The 22,309-nt window shown below is 40.5% G+C and overlaps 1 protein-coding gene across 2 annotated transcripts in view; it reads right to left on the reverse strand.

Annotated features, from left to right (window-relative positions):
* The window catches only part of LOC141092004 (protein transport protein Sec23A), a 229,991-nt gene that overhangs the window by 176,447 nt on the left and 31,235 nt on the right, over positions 1 to 22,309 (reverse strand). For both annotated transcript variants that reach the window (XM_073577859.1, XM_073577858.1), the window contains exon 4: positions 9,844 to 9,930. In XM_073577859.1, the coding sequence (XP_073433960.1) occupies positions 9,844 to 9,930 (87 nt within the window). The remainder of the gene's footprint in view (positions 1 to 9,843; positions 9,931 to 22,309) is intronic.

Raw genomic sequence — 22,309 nt, forward strand, 5'->3', positions numbered from 1 at the left:
ATATTGAATATTGTGACTTTGTGTGTGACCTTTTAATTATATATTGAATAAAATTTGTTATGTCTTTTTACACATATATCACCTGTGACTCCTTTTCTTCTCCTGGTCTTCTATATTAAGAAACAATCATCTAAGGTTATGTGCTGTAGAACTATTAGACATAAACCCGGATTGATCTTGATGTATTACTGTCGTTATCACCTTATTAAGGTGGATAGCCAGCATCTTAGCCAGGATTTTAATATCTGTCGCCAATAACGAGATTGGACGATACGAAGCGAAGCTGGATCTACTGGGTCCTTTCCCTGCTTTGGTAGTACAACAATTTATTGCCTCTCACATGGACCGCGGCAACTCCCCCTCCACCAGACCAGCACCGTACACCTCCAGCAAAGCAGGAAGCAGCGTCTCTTTATCTTTTTTAAACACTTACACCAGAATCCCATCCACCCAAGGGGCTTTACCGTTGGACATACAGGTCAGAGCGGCATCAAGTTCCTCCAGATAAAATGGCTCCTCAAGAAGCCTCTGATCAACCACCGAGAGCCTGGAGAGCTGTATCTCCGCCACATAGCTATCAGTCTCCTCCACCGCTGGCCGCACACGTGATTTGTAAAGATCCGAATAATACTCCATCATCACCTCTAAAATTGCCTTACTACCAGTATATTCACACCCATCCCTTCCCCTCAGAGCAACTATATGTGTGGAATCTCTCTATGCCACAACTATCCTAAAAAGAAGATGGCCCGCCTTATCACTCACCTCAAAATATTTCATATTATGAAACATTTTATTACGTTCCAGCGCTTTCATTGCAATCTGACATACTCTGGTCTGCGCCTCTCTCAACCTTCCCTGTGCCTCCGGGGACTGATTAGTAATTAATGCCTCCTCTGCTTCCTCCAATTCTCTAATCAACATCTGATCTCTCCTGCCAGTTTCTGCTTTTACCCAAGATATTTCTTTTATACAGAGCCCTCTAAAGTAAGCCTTCATGGCTTCCCACACCATCAATACTGAAGCAGTCCCAGCATTAATTTTGAAATATTTTCTGATCTCACCCCCCAAATGTCAGTCCAAATCAATTAATTGTAACAAAAACGGATTCAGCCTCCACATGGGCCCTCTAGCAAGCACAGAACCCACTCCCTCAAGTATCACGCTCATAGGGGAATGATCCGATACCGTTCTAGCCAGATACACTACCTCCCCAATAAGGCCCAACATCTGATTATTGCCCAGCGCCAGGTCAATTCTCGACAGTGATGCAAAGGAAGACGAGAAACATGAGTAGTTATACATACCAGGTTGAGAAATCCTCCATAAATCGTGCAGAGCAGTTTCCTTCAAGACCGTTCCAAACTGGGTACAATTACCTTCCGGTCTCGGTGCCTCTCATCTACCCCTGTCCCAATGCGCATCTGGAATATTGTTAAAATCGCCCACTATCAGAAACGGTACTCACGGAAATTCTTCCACTACCTCTAGGACCCTATGGATCAGTTTCCCACAATATAGTGGTGGAACATATATGGAAAACAGCCACATTAAAAAGCCATACAATTTACAAAGAAGGCATACAAATCTACCCATCTGGTCTATATTTACTTTATGATACTCAAAAGGTACACTGGAGCAGACGAGGGTGCTAATCCCTCTGGAATATGTTGAATAGGTTGCATGGTATCCCGCCTGTATCCATCTTTTGGCTAGGAAATGTGTTCTCTCTTTTACCATGTGAGTTTCTTGCAGACAGATCACTGATGGCTTGACATCATTCAAAAATGTAAACACAGCTTGCCGTTTCACACCAGACGCTAGGCCCCTGACATTCCATCTCACAATTGTCATTCTTCCAGGCATTTTCCCCTCCTCAAAACATATTGCCTCACATTCTTTCATCCAATTACAGCTGAAAATATGACTGCAGTGACCAATGTGACGAACAACATATTAATGACGCTGATTAAATGGCTGCAAACAATATAAAAAGCCGATGCTGAGCGGGAGCTCCTGCCTCAGACGTCCGCTCACATCTCGCTCAGGCCATGCCCCCCAACTATACTACTTTTTTAATTGTAGGTATTTGCAAATATTATTATTATTACACCTACTACATATTGGGATAGAATCTTGGAGATGGAATACCCCTTTAAAAATTGCCTGGCCAGGAGTTTCAAGCCAAGGTGCCAAAAGGTTTTACATTTCCATCGGGCTCCTCCCTTTTTGAAAAAAATATTTCTTGATCTGTGGTGTATTAATTCAGGAACTGATGGCGGGTTAGCAGCCTTCCAATGGAAAGAAATCAGTTTTCAGGCTTGGTAGAATAGAGATCGTCAGTCGACGACACTTCTGTACAGGCGATTCTGAAGTATATCCTTTTACTTAAATTACACAAATTATGGCATTTTAGCCCTTGCTTAAAAACAGTATCACCTCAAGTGTGGACAGTTCCACACAATGTGGATGAGATCTTTTCTGGGATCATCATATATTGTATGTCACTTTTGAATCCTCTCTTTTACCCATCTTGTAAAGTAAAGCATGGGTCTTAGACCAAGTTCACATGTACATTAATTAATAATGTAAAAAAAAATGGAACCAGCAGTGATCCGTTATTTTAGGAGGCAAAAAAAGTTAGGCAGACACAACTTAAAAAAAAAAACTGACTGCAATTGGATCCATTAATTTAACATTGAAGTGTCATGATTCCTTCGCCCAGTGAGTGATTGCTATGCTGTCCTATGGAAACTGGGTCACACTGAGTTGTCAGTGTTTTGATTGACAGCTCGACTGTCCAATCTGGGAGTGAGAGGTGAGGAACTTTCTCCATGTGTTCTCTGTTCTGGAGATTGCTCAAGCTATTTAAGGTCAGTTTCACACGTCAGTGTCTCCGGTACGTGTAGTGACCGTTTTCTCACGTACCGGAGACACTGACACACATAGACACATTCTAATGAATGTGTCTATGCAGATGTCAGCGTGTTTTCACGGACCGTGTGTCTGTGTGCAAAATACGCTGACATGTCCGTTTTTGTGCAACAGCACGGATCACACGGACCCATACAAGTCAATGGCTCCGTGTAAACACGTACCGCACACGGATGGCGTCCGTGTGCCATCCGTGTGCCGTCCATGTGCGTTTTTAGGAGTCATAGGGTTAATATTGAAACCAATTATTTCACTAGACGGACAGCATACAGATCACACAAGGATGGTACACACGGACATGGATAGCACACGGATCACACACGGATGGCCTACGTATCCACACGGAAACTGATAGCTCCGGTACCGGTTTTTCCGGTACCGGAATTATCTGGACGTGTGAAACCGCCCTAACTGAGCTGTTTGACTCTGCTCCCTGCCAGACGTAGTTTGTGTTTCCTGGTGAATGTGAGACAGATTCTGTTGTTCTAACTTCTGATCTTTCGTGGCCTGACCTTTGGACTGTGTTCTGACTATCTCTTTGTCTTGCTCTTCTGATCAGCTATCACCTGTAATTGACCTTGGACTGTGCCCTAACTTACGCCTTTGTCTTTTGATTGGATATCTACGTGCTATCTTGGTACTGACCCCAGAACATCTGACTTCTCTGTCTCACTGTCTGTTCATCAGTAGTCACCAGCATCATTAATGTTTCTTCAATCTGAAAAGGATCCTTTTTTTCCTTACAGGATCGGTCTCAAATGGATGACTAGTAGTCATTTCAACTTCATCCAGTAAGTAAAAAAAACGGATCCTTTTCAGATTGAAGAAAAATGGATGGCTAATTAATGGATCCTTTTTCCATAGACATCAATGATGAAAAAAACGGATCCAGTTGCAATCATTTTTTTAGGCTAGGTTCACATTTGCATTCAGAAGGGCTGCAGATGGCCACCTTCTTCCTCCTTTCTTCCTCCCTGAAGCTTCGCCTATGCTCTGCCTACTTCTGTATGCGTCCTGCGTTTCCCTGCGTACCTATCTTTAACATTGGAAACGCAGGACACATACAGAAGTAGGCGGAGCATGGGCGGAGCTTCAGGGAGGAAGAAACGAGGAAGTAGGCAGCCACCTGCAGCTCTCCTGAACGCAAATGTGAACCTAGTATTAGCCAGACAAAAAAGACACAACTTTTTTGTCTGTATTAAAAAACTGATTTCAGCTGGATCCATTTATTTTAACATTGAAGTCTATGCAAAACTGATCCATTAATTAGCCATCTGGTTTTCTTTCATTTGAAAATTATCTACTTTTTCCTTACAAGATCCATTTCAAATCGAAGAAAACAAATGGCTATTTAACGCATCCGTTTTACATAAACTTCAATGTTAAAATAAACGGATCCATCTAAAATCAGCTTTTAATAATGGATAAAAAAGTTGTGTCTGCACAACTTTTTTGCCAATGGATTGCTTTTGGATCTATTCTGACTGATGATTACTGCACATGTGAACATAGCATTAGAGCGGATGCAGCAGCAATCCATTGCCAATAAAGTTGTGCAGACACAGCTTTTTTGTCCGCCTGAAAAAACTGATTTCAACTGTTTTTTTTTTTCTTGAAGTCTACGGAAAACGAAGCCATTAAAGAGCCATCGTTTTTCTTCCTTTTTGAAAAGGATCTATTTTTACTGGAGGTATTTATTGGTATTTTTTATATCTGAGGACTTACTGGAGGTTTAAAATTTGGATAAGTATTTGGTGGATGTCATGCTCTTTCATTATCACATACAAATAATCCCAATTTGCAATTTGGCAGATTTATCAGCAGAGGTTTCCATTTGTAAGGCAACAGCACAATCTAGGGTCCAAATTATATTTTACATCTCCTAGTCTGGACTCGAAAAGATCTACCGTAATTTCAGCTTGTGTGTTTAGCATGATATCAGACCACTGTTCAACAGCTATAATAAATTCAATGAAAAGTAGTTCTTTAACACCCTCAAGACTTGTATTGCAGCCAAACAATAATTGTATTTTATCAGTTGAGTAGTAATAACATGAATCATTAGATGGACCCGGGATGGACCGGTAGAAGCAAGGCGTGAAACGGCCGTAGTCCGGCAGGTTTCACTGTTCATGAAATAACTCCCCTGACACCCGCGCAAATATCAATGTAACCAATTTTATGGATTAAAACCACTTCTTGAAAGAAGGATCAAGTGAGTGATGCTTTTCTTGTTACTGTTTCTGATATAATAACATGGACAAATTCATTCATACTTCACAATCCAAGATACCATTGAAAAGGGCAAGATACCAAAAAGGAGCACAATTCCCACCATCATCAATATGGGTAGATTAGTCACCCTCAGATGATTCCCTTCTAAATATGGCTAAGGCAATCTCAAACATCCTTATGCCAGTAATAGTCACCAGACGTATCCGGCCTAATAAATCTCATTGTGCCACAAGTAGCAGATCATAATAAAAAGGAGCACAACGATGGAACAGAGGGCATTTCAGTGTTATATACTTTTCTTCCATTATTTGGGGTTAGAAGACAGGCGGGTTTAGGGATTCTCTCTGGCACTTGCAGATTTCCCTCGCACCTTTACAATTCCAGTGATTTCAGATGTTTTTTTTGGAGCCGCAGTGGGAGAAAGATCAATTTATTTTGAGCAACAGAGAAGGTCGCTCTGAGAGGTCATATAATCTGTTATGTGAAGAATCAACGCCTTTGAAATGTGGTGCTGGAAAAGGAGGTAATTAATACCATGCATGGTAAGAAGAATAGACTAATCAATTTTGGAACAAATCAAGCCTGATATGTCACTCGAAGCAAGGATCACCAAGCTACGACTTGCATATTTTGGACACTTACAAGGAAAGTAATCAGTGGAGAAGGACATAGAATCATAGAATCGTAGAGTTGGAAGGGACCTCCTGGGCCATCTGGTCCAACCCCCTGCTCAAAGCAGGATTCACTAAATCATCCCAGTCAGATGTCTGTCCAGCCTCTGTTTGAACATCATGGTAAGAAAAATAGAAGGAACAAGACGAAGAGAAAGACCAGCAACTCGATGGCCTGATACTATCAAGATAACGTCGGAGAAGATCCTGGTGGACCTATCTAGGCTTGCACAAGATTGATCCTGCCATGGCTTGAGATTCAGCTAAAGGCCATTAATAACAATAATAATAATAATAATCTAGTGTGAGGTAGCGCTGTCATTTAAGTAGGGGGATCACTCGCTTGGCAGCCACAAAATCAGATCCGGCACAGATTTTCCATAAACCAGCATAGTCCATGCGGTTTATTAAACATCATAAACCATGACCAGCAATATATAAACGGCATTGCGTCCATGACAGAGCTTCACTCTGTTAGCAATGTCCAATACGCAGGCTTTTCAGCCTCACAGTTATATCTCACCCCGACAGGGTTCTCTCATGGTTGCTTCTCCATACTGCAGACATTCATTCCCTCCAGGGAACTCTCAGGCACTTGCAGCCATTACTCACAGCGTCCACACGTGCTGTCAGGCAGGAAGCCCCATTTCAGCGGGACCTTCCACACTGGACCAACCGGGTCCAAGCATTCACCACCTGTGACCTACCCTGGCCGCATTATATGGTTCATAGCCACGCCCACCGGGTCACATGACTCTGACCTCATCACAGGTCCTTCAAGTATTTACACACTCTTTCCAACAGTGCTTTAAACACACCCCCTGGGTGGGTTTGTAGGTAACCCAACCCGCCCATCTCTCTAGTTACCTGGAGACTTCTCCCTTACACATTGAAACAACACCTCAGCAATATCATTGCTGAAAAACACATAAGTCTCCATCCCAAAGCCACCCACTTTGGGATACATAACGGCCATTCCATATTCTGCCATTCATCCTTTCTCCTGGGACATCCACACAGCGCCCCCTAGCGGACACAGTGGTTACTACACCACACTAGGCAAAAGAAAAAATTACTGTACTATCCATCATTAATCAGAGAGAGAGAGAGAGAGAATTTTTCATTGCCAGAACGGCTTTTGGGGTTAAATTACATGAATGGAAGCGCTTCCGGGCATGCTCAGTATAAAAAAAGCGGAATCCGTTCGCGGACTCCATCAATTGACAGTTTCCAACGGATCCGTCGCCAATAGGCGACCATTATAGCACATTGCGGACAGCGACGGATCCGTTGCTATCCACCGTTTCAACGCAGACAAATGTCAAAAAACGGATGCAACGGACGACCATTCGTCGCAATCCATCACTAATGTAATGGGAAAAACCGCATTCCGACAAAAAAAAATAGCGGATCCGTATTTTTCTAAAAACGGCGGATTTCAACTGATGTCAAAAGACTGAAGTGTGAAAGAGGCCTTACTGTCCAAGATTATATAAGAATATACAGATGAACTTAGGTATTAACGAAACCAAGGAACATTATCTACAACCAAATAAGGCTTTGAACAAGCTTCCTCTCAGTTAGCAAACCAGAAAAATAAACCCGGTAGGCTTTAATCATTTAGACATCATTGAAAAAAATTCCATCCATTTCTTCTCTGGTAACAGGTGTAACCAGAGACAAAGAGACAATGTGGAGATTTGTAATGTATTTGAAACTTTTTTTTTAGTGTCACTTTTTTTAATCAAGCTAATCCCCCAAAATTAAATGAAGATCACATAGAAATGGTCCAGGTCGGGGTTTGGTTCTGGTTATTTTCTCCCCCGTCTGGTCATGCGGGGGTTAACTTTCTCCTGCCTCGTTTAGGGATCTGTTTGGCTATTTCAGTCCGCTCCTACATGCAGGCAGCATCAGTTATAGTTCCAGCCTGAATCCAGCTGACCCCGTTATACCCTGATTTATCCTCTGCCCGTTACCTAGGTCCCGTTCCCACTATTTCCTGTGACTACGCTCGTCTTAGTGCTTGCTCTCCATGTTGTGACCCCTTGGTATTTGACCCGGCTTGTCCTCTGACCTGTTTGTCTTCCTGCTCCCTTTCGGCTCTGACTTTTCTGGCTTGTTTGTGGTCATGTGTATTGCTCTGTCCTCTGGTACTGCGTTTCCTGTTGGTTTCTGACCTGGCCTTTCTGACTACTCTTCTGCCACCTAGTGGCGCCTGTGCTGCAGCATTGTGGTGCTCCGTTGTTAGTGCAACCTTCTTCCCCCACCAGCACCCCCTGGTGGAGGTTGCGTATCACAGCGTCTAAGCAGCATTACAAAATCAATCTCCATTAAAGATGTAACAATGTAATTAGATCTTTAAGAATTACATATATCTACAGGTTTCGATGGGTTTCCAGGTAAATTCGATAAGATCTTACAACCTTTATTTTCTCAACATCTCCTAATGCTTTTTAAGGAAATGGTTGACAATGGAACCATGCCAGATCACTTCAATGAAGCCGGTATATTACTACTACATAAACCAGACGAGGATCCCCTGCTATCAGGATCTTATGCACCAGTATCTTTCCTTAATGTTAATTTTAATTCATCGACCAAAATGATGGCGGTCATTCTCCAATATATCCTCCCCAATATTGTACCATCTTCCCAGATAGATATTGTTCACAGCCACTTTATTACAAACTTTATTACAAACAATATTAGATCATCATTTGGCGATCTCATACAAATCACTAAAAAAATAAAGAGACCACATTTTAATTAGCCTTGACACAATAGGGTAAGGCCTTCGATAGAAATTCTAGCTCATATCTAGTCAGAACACGAAAGTTCTGTCTTTTCGGTGTTCCCTTCAATAGGCTTAAACTTACCATCTACTCCAACCCATCTTCCACTCTGTAGATTAATGGAAGACAATAAGACGTACTTCCTATTTTTAGAGGAACAAGACATGATTCCCCTTTTTATTTAGATCCATTACTAAGAACATTAGACTCTTTTAAAGGCATATCTATAGGAATAACTCTCTTGAAGACCTCAGCCTTCGCAGATTACATTCTTCTTCTTGTGGCTAACCCTAGAGAAGCAATGTCTGACATTTTGTCAATACTTGTTCATTTTGGTCTTATATCGAGCTTTAACAATAACTACTCAAAATCTCAAACTTTAACAATTTTTAGACAAATAATAAGAGATTGGAGAGAAAGGCTCCCATATAAGTGCAGAACAGATGGGATTTAGGCCTATTATGAACCCTCACTCGCTTTATAAAGAAAACTCTTTTTTTTTATTTGAAGGGTTATCCAGCAGATTCAATCATGGGCACCATTACATTACATCTCATCATCTTAAAATGATTTCATTCCCACATTTTTTAAACCCAACCTTTATTCATTAATAGATCTGATGAGTTAAGACTCAATAAATCCGTTTTAACATTCATTTGAGACGACAAAACAAGTGGTATCAGTTTATTGAGATTTGAGTAGTTCAAAATCTTTGCCTATCCTAAGCATATATGATATTGCAGCCATTATGAGATACATTCGATATGGGATAGGTAACATTTCTGTAACCACTGACATACAAGTTGACACTGGATTTTGTGTTCCCTTTAAATTTCGAGCATCATTAAATCTTAAACTGTCCAGTATATCCCAACAAACATTAAAGCTAACCCACTGATTTATAGAACCAGAATAGCTTGGAAAACTTTGAAAAAACCTTAGGAAACTTTATCCTCACAAAACAATCCTGATCCCACTCTTGGGAAACACAGACTTTTTAAAGGGTAGCTCCGCTAAAGTTCTGTAAAATTAGGCACTGAGTGAATGTGATGGTGCATCTGATATGTAAACGATTACTAAGCTCCCTCCGTTGGCTGGGAATTAATTTGTATACTTATAATTTAATAATTATTATGGCTTTAATTCCTGAGCAGTCTAATGTTGATTGTTCCTAATCTAATAAAAAGAATACTAGTTAGGTCCTCTGTTACCTGGACTACATATTCAATGCTGGAAAACTGCGGAAGTAGTTCTGCAGGTTGGTTCATTTCAGAAATGCCGGCATACGTTGGTGGAAACTGAAAAAATAAAAAATAAAGCATAAACATCAGAATATGTACAGTGACAGCATGACCCAAAATAAATTAAAAACCTCTTACGTAGTTCAAGTAAAAAGAAAAGCATTTACAAAAAAAGAGAAATTGAAACATAATTTGTATGATTTCAAATGTTAAAATTTTGCCGCTGACATTTAATAAAAAGTGGAAAAAAAGATATATACAGACAAGCAAAAGGGTAACAATGTTTTGAACTTTTGAGTTTCAGGCTCCATATATCATCATCCATTACTGCTTTGATTGTGACACTACCATCATTTTGTAGACAGCCATATTGGCTATCTCATACTTCCTACTATTTAGCATATGATTAGTTAAGCAGATTCTTGTCATGTTACTGCATTGTTTCTATTTTGCTCCTGGTGGTGGAAAATATTTTTTCTTCATGTATATTACAAGTTACAACCTGTTCTCACAATCCCTAATAGCTCAGCGTGAAAGGGTCACTGGTTCAAATCAAAGAGAAATCATGAAGGAGATGTCCCAAGAAAAGAGAAACCACATCATCCAGCTCATCAATAGCGGTCTCTTGGCTAAGAAAATTTCCAAACTGCATCATGTGAGTGCCATGACAGTTGGAAAAATACAAAATGAAGTCCGTACATCCATTCAAAAGCCGAGGTGGATGTCCAGGCAAAATATCGGAATCATCAAGTCGGCTCATCACAAGGTCTATAATTTCTGGTGTGACAAACATGGCAATGGAGGTAGCTCATCTGCTTCATAATAGTGAGATCACAGACGTCCATGCAAGCACCGTGTGACGAATGTTACACAAATCTGGAATAGTGGCCCAAAAAAAGATGAAGAATCCTCAACTTCAATATCATCATAAGAAGCGTCGGCTCGAGTTTCCAAAAAAATACGAAAAGTGGACAGTAGAAAATTGGAAAAGGGTGATTTGGAGCAATGAGATGAAAGTTAACAGACTAAGCTCTGATGGATGCAAATGGGTCTGGAAGAAACAAGGAAAAAAGGGATAACTGATTGAGAAAATGAAGGAACTGTCAGGTTCGGTGGAGGAAGCCTGATAATATGGGGTTGTTTCACAGCCAAAGGCATTGGAGACTTGACCAGGATGGATGGTGGTCTCAATGCTGAGCTACATGTTACTGTCCTACAAGAAGAGTAACTTCATACACTTGAGTACTATGAGTTAAAAAGGATGACAATGTCCAGCAGGACAACGACCATACGGCATACGTCTGTCATGATCCAGATTGGATTATGACAGATAAATGCACTAATAACCTTTTTTTTCCTTCAAGCCTTTGGCTTTAAGGTAGTTTTGCCCCCGGTGGCCATTAGGGTCATTGCACTGTGGTAATTTCAGTTCTACTTTAGTTTTGCCCCCGGTGGCCGGTAGGGTCATTGCACTCTGGTTTCTTTAGTTTAGTGCACGTGATTATCACTAACAGATGTGATTGCTCTGGTTTAACTATATAGGTGTGTCTTGTTCTCTCACTCACTGTTGGTGATATTGCTCATTTCCAACCAAGTCTGGTGGAGGAAGGCACTACAGAGAGGAGTTCCTTGCAGCTCAGGCAGAGCTCTGGTGTAGTAGCTTCAGGTGGAAGCTGAATTCTGGTGGTGGACTCTGTTGCTGGGAGCAAGAGCAACAGAGCAAAGCTAAGTGGTGTTACCCCTGTTTTGTAACTTTCCTTTTGTGTGTTTCAGTGCAGTGGTGGGATTAGGTTCTGCACCTTCCATTTCACTAGAAAGGGCTAAGTGCAGGGCGAGCTAGGGTTTTTAGGTTCCTGATCGGCGCCCGGTGCGGAACCGGCCTAGGGATCTTTAGGAGTGTAGAGTCGCTGACTCAGGGGAGTGCAGGAGGTCTCCACATCCCTGTTCCCTATCGCAGGGCCCTCCATTGTATTAGCTTCCCTCGTGTTTCCCTTTATTATTTAAATTCGCTTGCTGGAGGCGGTGTATCCGGCTGCACGTGATATTATTTAAATTCGTCCTGCTGGAGGCGGTGTATCCAGGGTCACGTGTGCCATAGAAATTCACCCTGCTGGAGGCGGTGTGTCCAGTCACACGTTGACCATCACAACGTCAAGATTGGAGAAGAATGTGTTCAATGACAATGAAGGTGCTTGATTGGCACCCACTGTCCCCAGACATCAACCAAATTGAACACTTGTGGGTATAGTTGAAGAAAAAGCTGTATACATACCCAAGTGAGTGGAACAGTATGCACCAACTTTGGGAAAGTGTAGGAAAGACCTGGCATCAGATTTTGGTCAAAATATGCTTGAATCTGATCGACAGCATGCCCCGACAGATTCAGTCAGTGTTGAAAGCCAAAAGTGGATTTACAAAATACTAACAAAATAATAAAAAATAAAATTTAGATTTTTAGGAGCAAAACAGTAACACTGCAGTGATATGACAAGAATGTGCATAACTAATAATAGGCAAAACAGTTGAAAGTCAACTTTATGTATGAGATAGCCAAAATGATTGTCTATAAAATGATGGTAGTCTCACATTCAAAGCAGTAGCGGATGGAGAAATATGGAGCCTAAAAGTCAAAGGTTCTAAACATTGTTACCCTTTTATTTGTCAGAGTACTGCTGCTATATCTCAATCAGTAGAATGTAACTCGTGACAACTAATGAGTTAAAGGGAATGTCCACTATTTGGACAACCCCTTCTGAATCCGTCTGCCCCCAAGATAACGATAACACTAAAACTCGCTTCCGGTACCAGCAGATAGCCCTGGCTCTCTTCCTCTGGATGTGATTCGTCTGAAGGTGGGAGGAGTGAAGCCAGTGATGACTGGACTCCAGAGGGATCGCCTGACATAACAATGTCCCTGGGAGAGCCAGCGCCAACGCCACTGGAACAGTGGATACTTCGGAACAGCTGATTCTTTTGCAGACTCAAGATCTGCGTAGTCATGTGAACACCATTTTTCCTTTTCACAATGCTTCTATAGAGCCCAGCAGCAGTGACATCCAGGTCAAAGATTTGATTTTGCTGTAGTTAAATATCCTGGCAACAAGAATAGAAAGATGTGTTGGCACTCCTATGGCACCCAGTACTACAAATCCACTCCACAGTTCAAGCTGGTTTAGACACTGGATGAGCAAGAAATTTCACACAATCTCTGTCCTTAAAGTACTATATTCCTGTGACACAGACATCATTGACTACAGCCTCAGTTAAAGGGAATCTGTCAGCAAGTTTTTTCTGAGAAATTTTGTAATTCTTTTTGGGTGTGGGGGGGTTGATTTACTATGTGTTCACTATACGGTTAAACTGACCTGGCAATATGATTCTCCAGGGCAGTACAATTACAGTGGGGGAAGTAAGTATTTGATCCCTTGCTGATTTTGTAAGTTTGCCCACTGACAAAGACATGAACAGTTTATAATTTTAAGGGTAGGCTAATATTAACATTGAAAGATAGAATAGCAAAAATAAAATCCAGAAAATAATATTGTATAAATTATATAAATTTATTTGCATTTTGCAGTGAGAAATAAGTATTTGGTCCCTCTGGCAAACAAGACTTAATAGTCAAAACCCTTGTTGGCAAGCACAGCAGTCAGTCGTTTTTTGTAGTTGATGATGAGTTTTGGGCATATGTCAGGAGGATTTTTGATCCACTCCTCTTTGGAGACTGGTTAGGCCACTCCATGACCTTAATGTGCTTCTTTTTGAGCCACTCCTTTGCTGCCTTGGCTGCAAGTTTTGGGTTATTGTCTGCCTGGAAGACCCAGCCACGACCCATTTTTAATGTCCTGGCGGAGGGAAGGAGGTGGTCACTCAGGAATTTACGGTACATGGCTCCATCCACTCTCCCATTGATGAGGTTAAGTAGTCCTGTGCCCTTAACAGAGAAATACCCCCAAAACATAATGTTTCCACCTCCATGCTTGACAGTGGGGACAGTGTTCTTTGGTTAATAGGTAGCATTTCTCTTCCTCCAAACACAGTGAGTTGAGTTAATGCCAAAAAGCTCAATTTTTGTCTCATCTGACCACAGCACGTTCTCCCAATCACTCACAGAATCATTCATCCAGGTGTTTATTGGCAGACTTCAGTCGGACCTGCACATGTGCTTTCTTGAGCAGGGGGACCTTGTGGGCTCTGCAGGATTTTAAACCTTTATGATGTAATATGTTACCAATGGTTTTCAGACTGTGGTCCCAGCTGCCTTGAGATCATTAACCAGTTCCTCCCGAGTAGTTTTAGGCTCATCTCTCACCTTCCTCATGATCAAGGATATCCCACAAGGTGAGATTTTGCATGATGCCCCAAATCGATGTCGATTGACAGTCATTTTGTATTTCCTCTATTTTCTTACTATTGCACCAATAGTTGTCTCCTTCCCACCTAGTGCCTTACTTATGGTTTTGTAGCCCATTTCATCTTTGTGCAGATCTATGATCTTGTCCCTGACATCCGTATAAAGCTCTTTGGTCTTGCCCATGTTGTAGAAGTTAGATTCTGACTGATTGAGTCTGTGGACAGGAGTCCATTATAAAGGTGACTATTTAAGACAGCTGTCTTTAACCCCTTTACCCCGAAGGGTGGTTTGCATGTTAATGCCCGGGCCAATTTTTACAATTCTGACCACTGTCCCTTTTTGAGGTAATAACTCTGGAACGCTTCCATGGATCCCGGTGATTCTGAGATTGTTTTCTCTTGACATATTTTACTTCATGATAGTGCTAAAATTTATTTGATAGGACTTGCGTTTATTTGTGAAAAAAAAACACAGGAATTTGGAGAAAATGTTGCAATTTTCCAAATTTGAATTTTCATGCCCTTAAATCACACAGATATGTCACACAAAATACTTAATAAGTAACATTTCCCACATGTCTACTTTGCATCAGCACAATTTTGGAACCAAAATATTTTTTTGTTAGGAAGTTATAAGGGTTAAAAGTTGACCAGCCATTTTTTTTATGGACCACATCACATTTGAAGTCACTTTGAGGGGTCTATATGATAGAAAATATGCAAAAGTGACACCATTCTAAAAACTGCACCCCTCAAGCTGCTCAAAACCACATTCAAGAAGTTTATTAACCCTCCAGGTGGTTCACAGGAATTTTTGGAATGTTTAAAAAAAATGAACATTTAACTTTTTTCACAAAAAAATTACTTCAGATCCCAATTTTTTTTTTATTTCCCAAGGGTAACAGGAGAGATTGGACCCCAAAAGTTATTGTGCAATTTGTCCTGAGTACGCTGATACCCCATATAAGGGGGTAAACCACTGTTTAGGCGCATGGCAGAGCTTGGAAGGGAAGGTGCACTGTTTGACTTTTCAATGCAAAATTGTCTGGAATTGAGATCAGAGGCCATGTCGCATTTGAGAAGCCCCTGATGTACCTGAACAGTGGAAACCCCCCACAAATGACACCAATTTGGAAACTAGATCCCCCAGAGAACTTATCTAGATTGGTGGTGAGGACTTTGAAACCCCAAGGGCTTCACAGAAGTTTATAACGTAGAACCGTAAAATTAAAAAATCATATTTTTTCCACTAAGATGATCTCTTTACCCCCAGTTTTTATTTTCCCAAGGGTAAGAGGAGAAATTGGACCACAAAAGTTGTTATCCAATTTGTCCTGAGTACGCTGATACCCCATATGTGGGAGTATACCACTGTTTGGGCGCATGGCAGAGCTCAGAAGGGAAGGAGCGCCGTTTGACTTTTCAATGCAAAATTGGCTGGAATTGAGATCAGACGCCATGTCGCATTTGGAGAGCCCCTGATGTGCCTAAACAGTCAAAACACCCACAAGAGACCCTATTTTGGAAAATAGACCTCCCAAGGAACTTATCTAGATGTGATCCAAAGAGCCCTGATACATAATACCATCCATGAGTTTATTTGAAAAACAAAAAATCACATCTTTATGACAATTAAATCCAATTTGCATAATAATTTGGAACGCAGTGTAGATGTGTGGTGAGAACTTTGAACCCCCAGTTCTTTTGCTAAAGTCTATAGCGCCCGGGCGTGAAAATAAAAAAATCATATTTTTTCCACAAACATGATCTTTTAGTCCCCAATTTTTTATTTTCCCAAGGGTAACAGGAGAAATTGGACCCAAAAAGTTGTTGTCCAATTTGTCCTGAGTACGTTGATACCCCATATGTGGGAGGAAACTACTGTATGGGCAAACATAAGGGCTTTAGAAGGGAAGTAGTGATGTTTTGGAATGCAGACTTTGATGGAATAGTCTGCGGGCGTCATGCCATGTTTGGAGAACCCCTGATGTGCCTAAAAAGTGGAAATCACCCACAAGTGACCCTATTTTGGAAACTAGACCTCCCAAGTAACTTTTCTACTGTAGCTGTATGGTGAGAACTTTGAACACCCAGGTGTTTCGCTAAAGTCTCAATGTGAAGCGAAAAAAGGAAAATATGCAGCACTCACCGATATAGCTGAAAAACTGCATCTTTATTTCACATGAATTCCATCAATAGAATATGTGGACATGCAGGACGCTAGAGGAATGCTAGGGGAGGGAGGTGCCGGACAACGGCCGTTTCGCGATTACTCGCTTCTACGGGTCCAGGTGAGGCGATTAGCTAAAGATCATTCCCTTTATAGGACCACAGACCTTACTAATTAACATACATAACGTGTTGTGAAACAAACATTTACAAAAAAAAATATAGTTTTACAATAATACAGAGTGCAAGATACTAGTAAAGAATAAATCTTTCCATATCGATTTACAAGATAATCCGTATTTTTACAATATTATAGGAAGATTATAATCTAAATAACTTTACATACAATTTTTTATATAACAATTTTTATAAAAATACTGATTGATCGATCCGGTCATTTAGTCCCAAAGGACCTTGTGCGTTCGTTTTCAGGATCCATTTTGCTTCTTGTTGCAATAAAGCTTTATCATGGTTGCCGCCTTGAGGTGGAAAATTGACCTTTTCAATCCCTGCAAAACTCAAAATTTCTGGGTTACCTTTATGCACATCTTGATTATGCTTGATTAATCGCAGTGAGCCCTTTCCTGATGTAATAGATCTATAGTGTTCACCAAAACGTATCGTAAGTGGTCTTATAGTTTTCCAATGTAAAAATAACCGCATGGACAGAAAATAATATAAACCACGAATTTAGTTTGACAAGAAATGTAGTTTTGTACCTTATGTTCAATAGAGCCAAAATGTATAGAATTCCCTGTCAGATGAAGATGACAGTATTTGCAGTGACCACATTTATAATTTCCTTTTATTGATAGATCTCATAGCCAAATTTTTTGAGGGGGGCGAAGTCTATGATGTACTACTAATAAATCACCTATATTATGTGCCCTTTTGTATGAAAATTGAGGAACTAATTTACCATCTGTGTGTAAGGTTTTTTCTGCATCAATGAGATGCCAGTGTTTTCTCACTGCTGCATATATTGCTCTATCCATTGGACTATGTTTGAAACAAAAATTAAATTTTTTTGTAGGTTTGACAACTCTATTTAATTTTTTAGTCCTTTCCTTTAATAAATCCATTTGAGAATTTTTTTTTACCCATGTGCTTCATTTAATAAAGTCATAGGGTATCCCCTTTGCAAAAAACGTTGTTTCAGCTCAGAAATTTGTTCATTAAAAATAATTTCATCATTATTCAGTTTTCTTACTCTTAGCATTTGACTATATGGAAGTCCCTTTTTAGTGTGTAATGGATGAGCGCTCTTATAATGTAAATAATTATTTATTGCGGTTTCTTTTCTAAACACTTCTGTTTTTAAAGAGCCATTTTTTATTTTAAATTTGACATCAAGAAAATCTATTGTGTTTCCACCAAATGAAAATGTGAAGCGCATGTTGTCACTGTTCACATTGTTCAGGTATTTTACAAAATCTGCAAATTCTTCGTGAGAACCCCCCCAGATAATAAAAATATCGTCCACAAAGCGAAAATATGCTTGTAAATGTTTTAAATGTGGATTTAGAGCTGTTTTTATATAAAACTCTTCAAATCGTGCTAGAAATAAATTTGCATAAACACAAGAGACTGGCGTGCCCATTGCTGTGCTCACCCTTTGTATATACCACTTATCCAGAAATTTGAAGGCATTATGTGTCAAAACATAATTGAGTGACTCGATAATAAAGGAAATAAAATCCTGTGATTTATTTGTGTTACGTAAAATCTCCTTTATTGCTGCTATGCCTTTATCATGGGGAATACGAATATATAGACTCTCAACATCAATAGATGCAAGGGAGAAATGTGGTTGCCAATGAAAATCTTTACATTTTTTCAATAAATCTCCCGAGTCTTTTACAAAGGATGGCACAGCTTTTAGAAAAGGTTTTAGTAGCCAGTCTAAGTATTGTGAAAGTGGTTCAGTCAAAGAGTTTTTCCCTGAAATTATAGGGCGACCCGGAGGCTCTTTTAAAGACTTGTGCACTTTTGGCACACTATACCAATAAGGAATTTCTGGGTATTCTGGGAAGAGTTTTTCTGCTCTCTTTTTTGATAATATCCCCAATTGAACACACTTTCTTAAAAGAGATCTTAATTTGTCCTTATATTTATGCAAAGGGTTGTCATTTAGCATACAATAGGTATTACTATCATTCAAGTGATTTAGGGCATCTTGTATATAGTATGACTTATCCAAAAGAACCAAATTTCCTCCTTTATCAGATCTCCTGAAAACAGTATCACTCCATCCCTTCATTTCTTGCAAAGCTTTCATCTCAGATGCTTTCAAATTTTTTTCTGACATGGCATAGAGTAAAGCTTCTACATCCTTGATGACCATATCATGGAAAAGATCGATACTGTTCCCAGGAGATATGGGAGGCATAAAATTTGATTTTATTCCTCCTTTAAAAGGTTTTGGCATTTCTTCGTTGGATGAAAGGGTAAAAAAATTTTCTCAAATGGATTTATTAAAAGGAAAGGACTAAAAAATTAAATAGAGTAGTCAAACCTACAAAAAAATTTAATTTTTGTTTCAAACATAGTCCAATGGATAGAGCAATACATGCAGCAGTTAGAAAATATTGGCATCTCATTGATGCAGAAAAAACCTTACACACAGATGGTAAATTAGTTCCGCAATTTGCATACAAAAGGGCACATAATATAGGTGATTTATTAGTACATCATAGACTTCGTCCCCCTCAAAAAAATTGGCTACGAGATCTATCAATAAAAGGAAATTATAAATGTGGTCACTGCAAATACTGTCATCTTCATCTGACAGGGAATTCTATACATTTTGGCTCTATTGAACATAAGGTACAAAACTACATTTCTTGTCAAACTAAATTCGTGGTTTAAATTATTTTCTGTCCATGCGGTTATTTTTACATTGGAAAAACTATAAGACCACTTACGATACGTTTTGGTGAACACTATAGATCTATTACATCAGGATAGAGCTCACTGCGATTAATCAAGCATATTCAAGATGTGCATAAAGCTAACCCAGAAATTTTGAGTTTTGCAGGGATTGAAAAGGTCAATTTTCCACCTCAAGGCGGCAACCATGATAAAGCTTTATTGCAACAAGAAGCAAAATGGATCCTGAAAACGAACGCACAAGGTCCTTTGGGACTAAATGACCGGATCGATCTATCAGTATTTTTATAAAAAATGTTATATAAAAAATTGTATGTAAAGTTATTTAGATTATAATCTTCCTATGATATTGTAAAAATACAGATTATCTTGTAAATCGATATGGAAAGATTTATTCTTTACTAGTATCTTGCACTCTGTATATTGTAAAACTATATATTTTTTTTGTAAATGTTTGTTTCACAACATGTTATGTATGTTATTTAGTAAGGTCTGTGATCCTATATAGGGAATGACCTTTAGCTAATCCCCTTACCTGGACCCGTAGAAGCAAGTAATCGCGAAACGGCTGTTGTCCGGCACCTCCCTCCCCTAGCATTCCTCTAATGTCCTGCATGTCCACATGTTCTATTGATGGAATTCATGTGAAATAAAGACGCACAGTTTTTCAGCTATATCAGTGAGTGCTGCATATTTTCCTTTTTTCGCTTCACATTGAAATATTCATGTTTTTTCATGCAAGCACCTCCGTTTTTGACCGAAATATATACCGCAATACTTCAGCTAAATAGCTCCGTCTGTTAATGTGGTGATTTGTGTGCCCTAGTATGCCGTTCATCTGTTTGCTCTTTGCTGGGATCGTTTCGCTAAAGTCTATAGCGACCGGGAGTGAAAATTAATAAAAAAATTTTTTCTACAAACATGATCTTTTAGTCCTCAATTTTTTATTTTCCCAAGGGTAATAGGAGAAATTGGACCCCAAAAGTTGTTGTCCAATTTGTCTTGAGCATGCTGATACCCCATATATGGGAGAAAACTACTGTATGGGCACACGTCGGGGCTCGGAAGGGAAGTAGTGACGTTTTGGAATGCAGACTTTGATGAAATGGTCTGCGGGCGTCTTGTCGCGTTTGGAGAGCCCCTAATGTGCCTAAACAGTGGAAACCCCCCCATAAATGACCCTATTTTGGAAACTAGACCCCCTAAGGAACTTATATAGATGTGTGGTGAGCACTTTTAAGCTCAGAGTGCTTCACAGAAGTTTATAACGTTGAGCCGTAAAAATAAAAAATCATATTTTTTCACAAAAATTATCTTTTCGCCCCCTATTTTTTTATTTTCACAAGGGTAACAGGAGAAATTGGACCCAAAAAGTTGTTCAATTTGTTCTGAATATACCGATACCCTATATGTGGGGGTAAATCACTGTTTGGGAGCACAGCAGAGCTCGGAAGGAAAGGAGCACAGTTGACTTTTTCAATGCAGAATTGGCTGGAATTGAGATTGGACGCCATGTCATGTTTGTAAAGCTCCTGATGTGCCTAAACAGTGGAAACCCCGAAATTCTAACTCCAACCCTAGCTCCAACACACCCCTAACCCTAATCCCAGCCCTAACCATAACTCTAACCACAAACACACTTCTAACCTTAATCCCAACCTTAACCCTAATCCCAACCCTAATCCAAACCCTAACCCCAACTCTAGCCCAAACCCTAACCCTAACTTTAGCCCCAACCCTAACCCTAACTTTATCCCCAACCCTAAACCTAACCCTAGCCCCAATCCTAGCAATAACCCCAACGGGAAAATGGAAATAAACACATTTTTTTAAATTATTTTTACCTAACCAAGGGAGTGATAAAGGGGGGTTTGATTTACTATTTATAGCGGGTTTTTATGTTTGGCAGCTGTCACATGCTAAAAGACGCTTTTTACTGTAAAAAAAAGTTTTTGCATCACCACATTTTGAGAGCTATAATTTTTTCATATTTTGGCCAGCAGAGTCATGTGAGGTCTTGTTTTTTTGTGGGACAAGCTGACGTTTTTATTGGTACCATTTTCGGGCACATGACATTTTTTGATCGCTTTTTATTCCGATTTTTGGGAGGCAGAATGAACAAAAACCATGTAGTGAAACCTCCACCAGGGGGAGCTGGTGAGGGAAGAGAGGTTATACACTAAGAGCAGCAACCCTGAGCAACAGCACAGGTGCCACAGGTAACGAGAGAGAATAGTCAGATGAACCGAGTCAGAAACTAACAGGAGCAGACGTACCAGAAGGAGCAGCAATACACGTAGTCAAAATACCAAAGCCGAGAGTCAGAAAGCCAGAACATGAGCACAGAGTCCAAAACGTGAGACGAAATACGTGGTCGGGGTACAAGCCAGGGAGTCAGATGCCAGAGAGGGAACGTAACAGCAGAAACGAATACCAAGAAACGGGGTCAGAAATCAGTCCGGGTCATACACGTGAATATCAGTCCAAGGCAGGAGGATCACCAGAGTACAAGGGTCAGCGGCTCTAAACTGCAAGCTTGAGCTATCACTAACACTGGTCAGCAGGCTGTGAGGGATTGAAATAGCCCAGCTAGCTCCAGAACGAGGCTGAGGAGATTAACCCCCGCATGACCAGTCCGGAGTGAAGACAGCAGAAGATAAACTCCGGACTGGACCATGACAGTACTACCCTCTCAATGGGGGGCCACTGGACCCCCAGGCTTCCCTGGATGACGAGCGTGAAAGGCCCGGACCAACCGATCCGCATGGACCGAACGCGCCGGCACCCATGACCGATCCTCAGGACCCTATCCTTTCCAATGGACCAAGTACTGAAGTGAACGACGGAGCATACGAGAATCCACCACCTGTTCCACCTCGTACTCGGTCTGCCCTTCTACCATAACAGGTGGCGGGTGCGAGGGAGACTCATCAGAGGAAGGCACCGATGGCTTCAGAAGCGCTTTATGGAACACATTAGGAATCCGTAATGACGGAGGCAACCGCAGGCGAAAGACCACAGGATT

This window comes from Dendrobates tinctorius, unplaced genomic scaffold (genome assembly GCF_039654945.1).
Source record: "Dendrobates tinctorius isolate UK_male_01 unplaced genomic scaffold, ASM3965494v1 ptg000057l, whole genome shotgun sequence".
NCBI classification, from domain to species: Eukaryota; Metazoa; Chordata; class Amphibia; order Anura; family Dendrobatidae; genus Dendrobates; species Dendrobates tinctorius.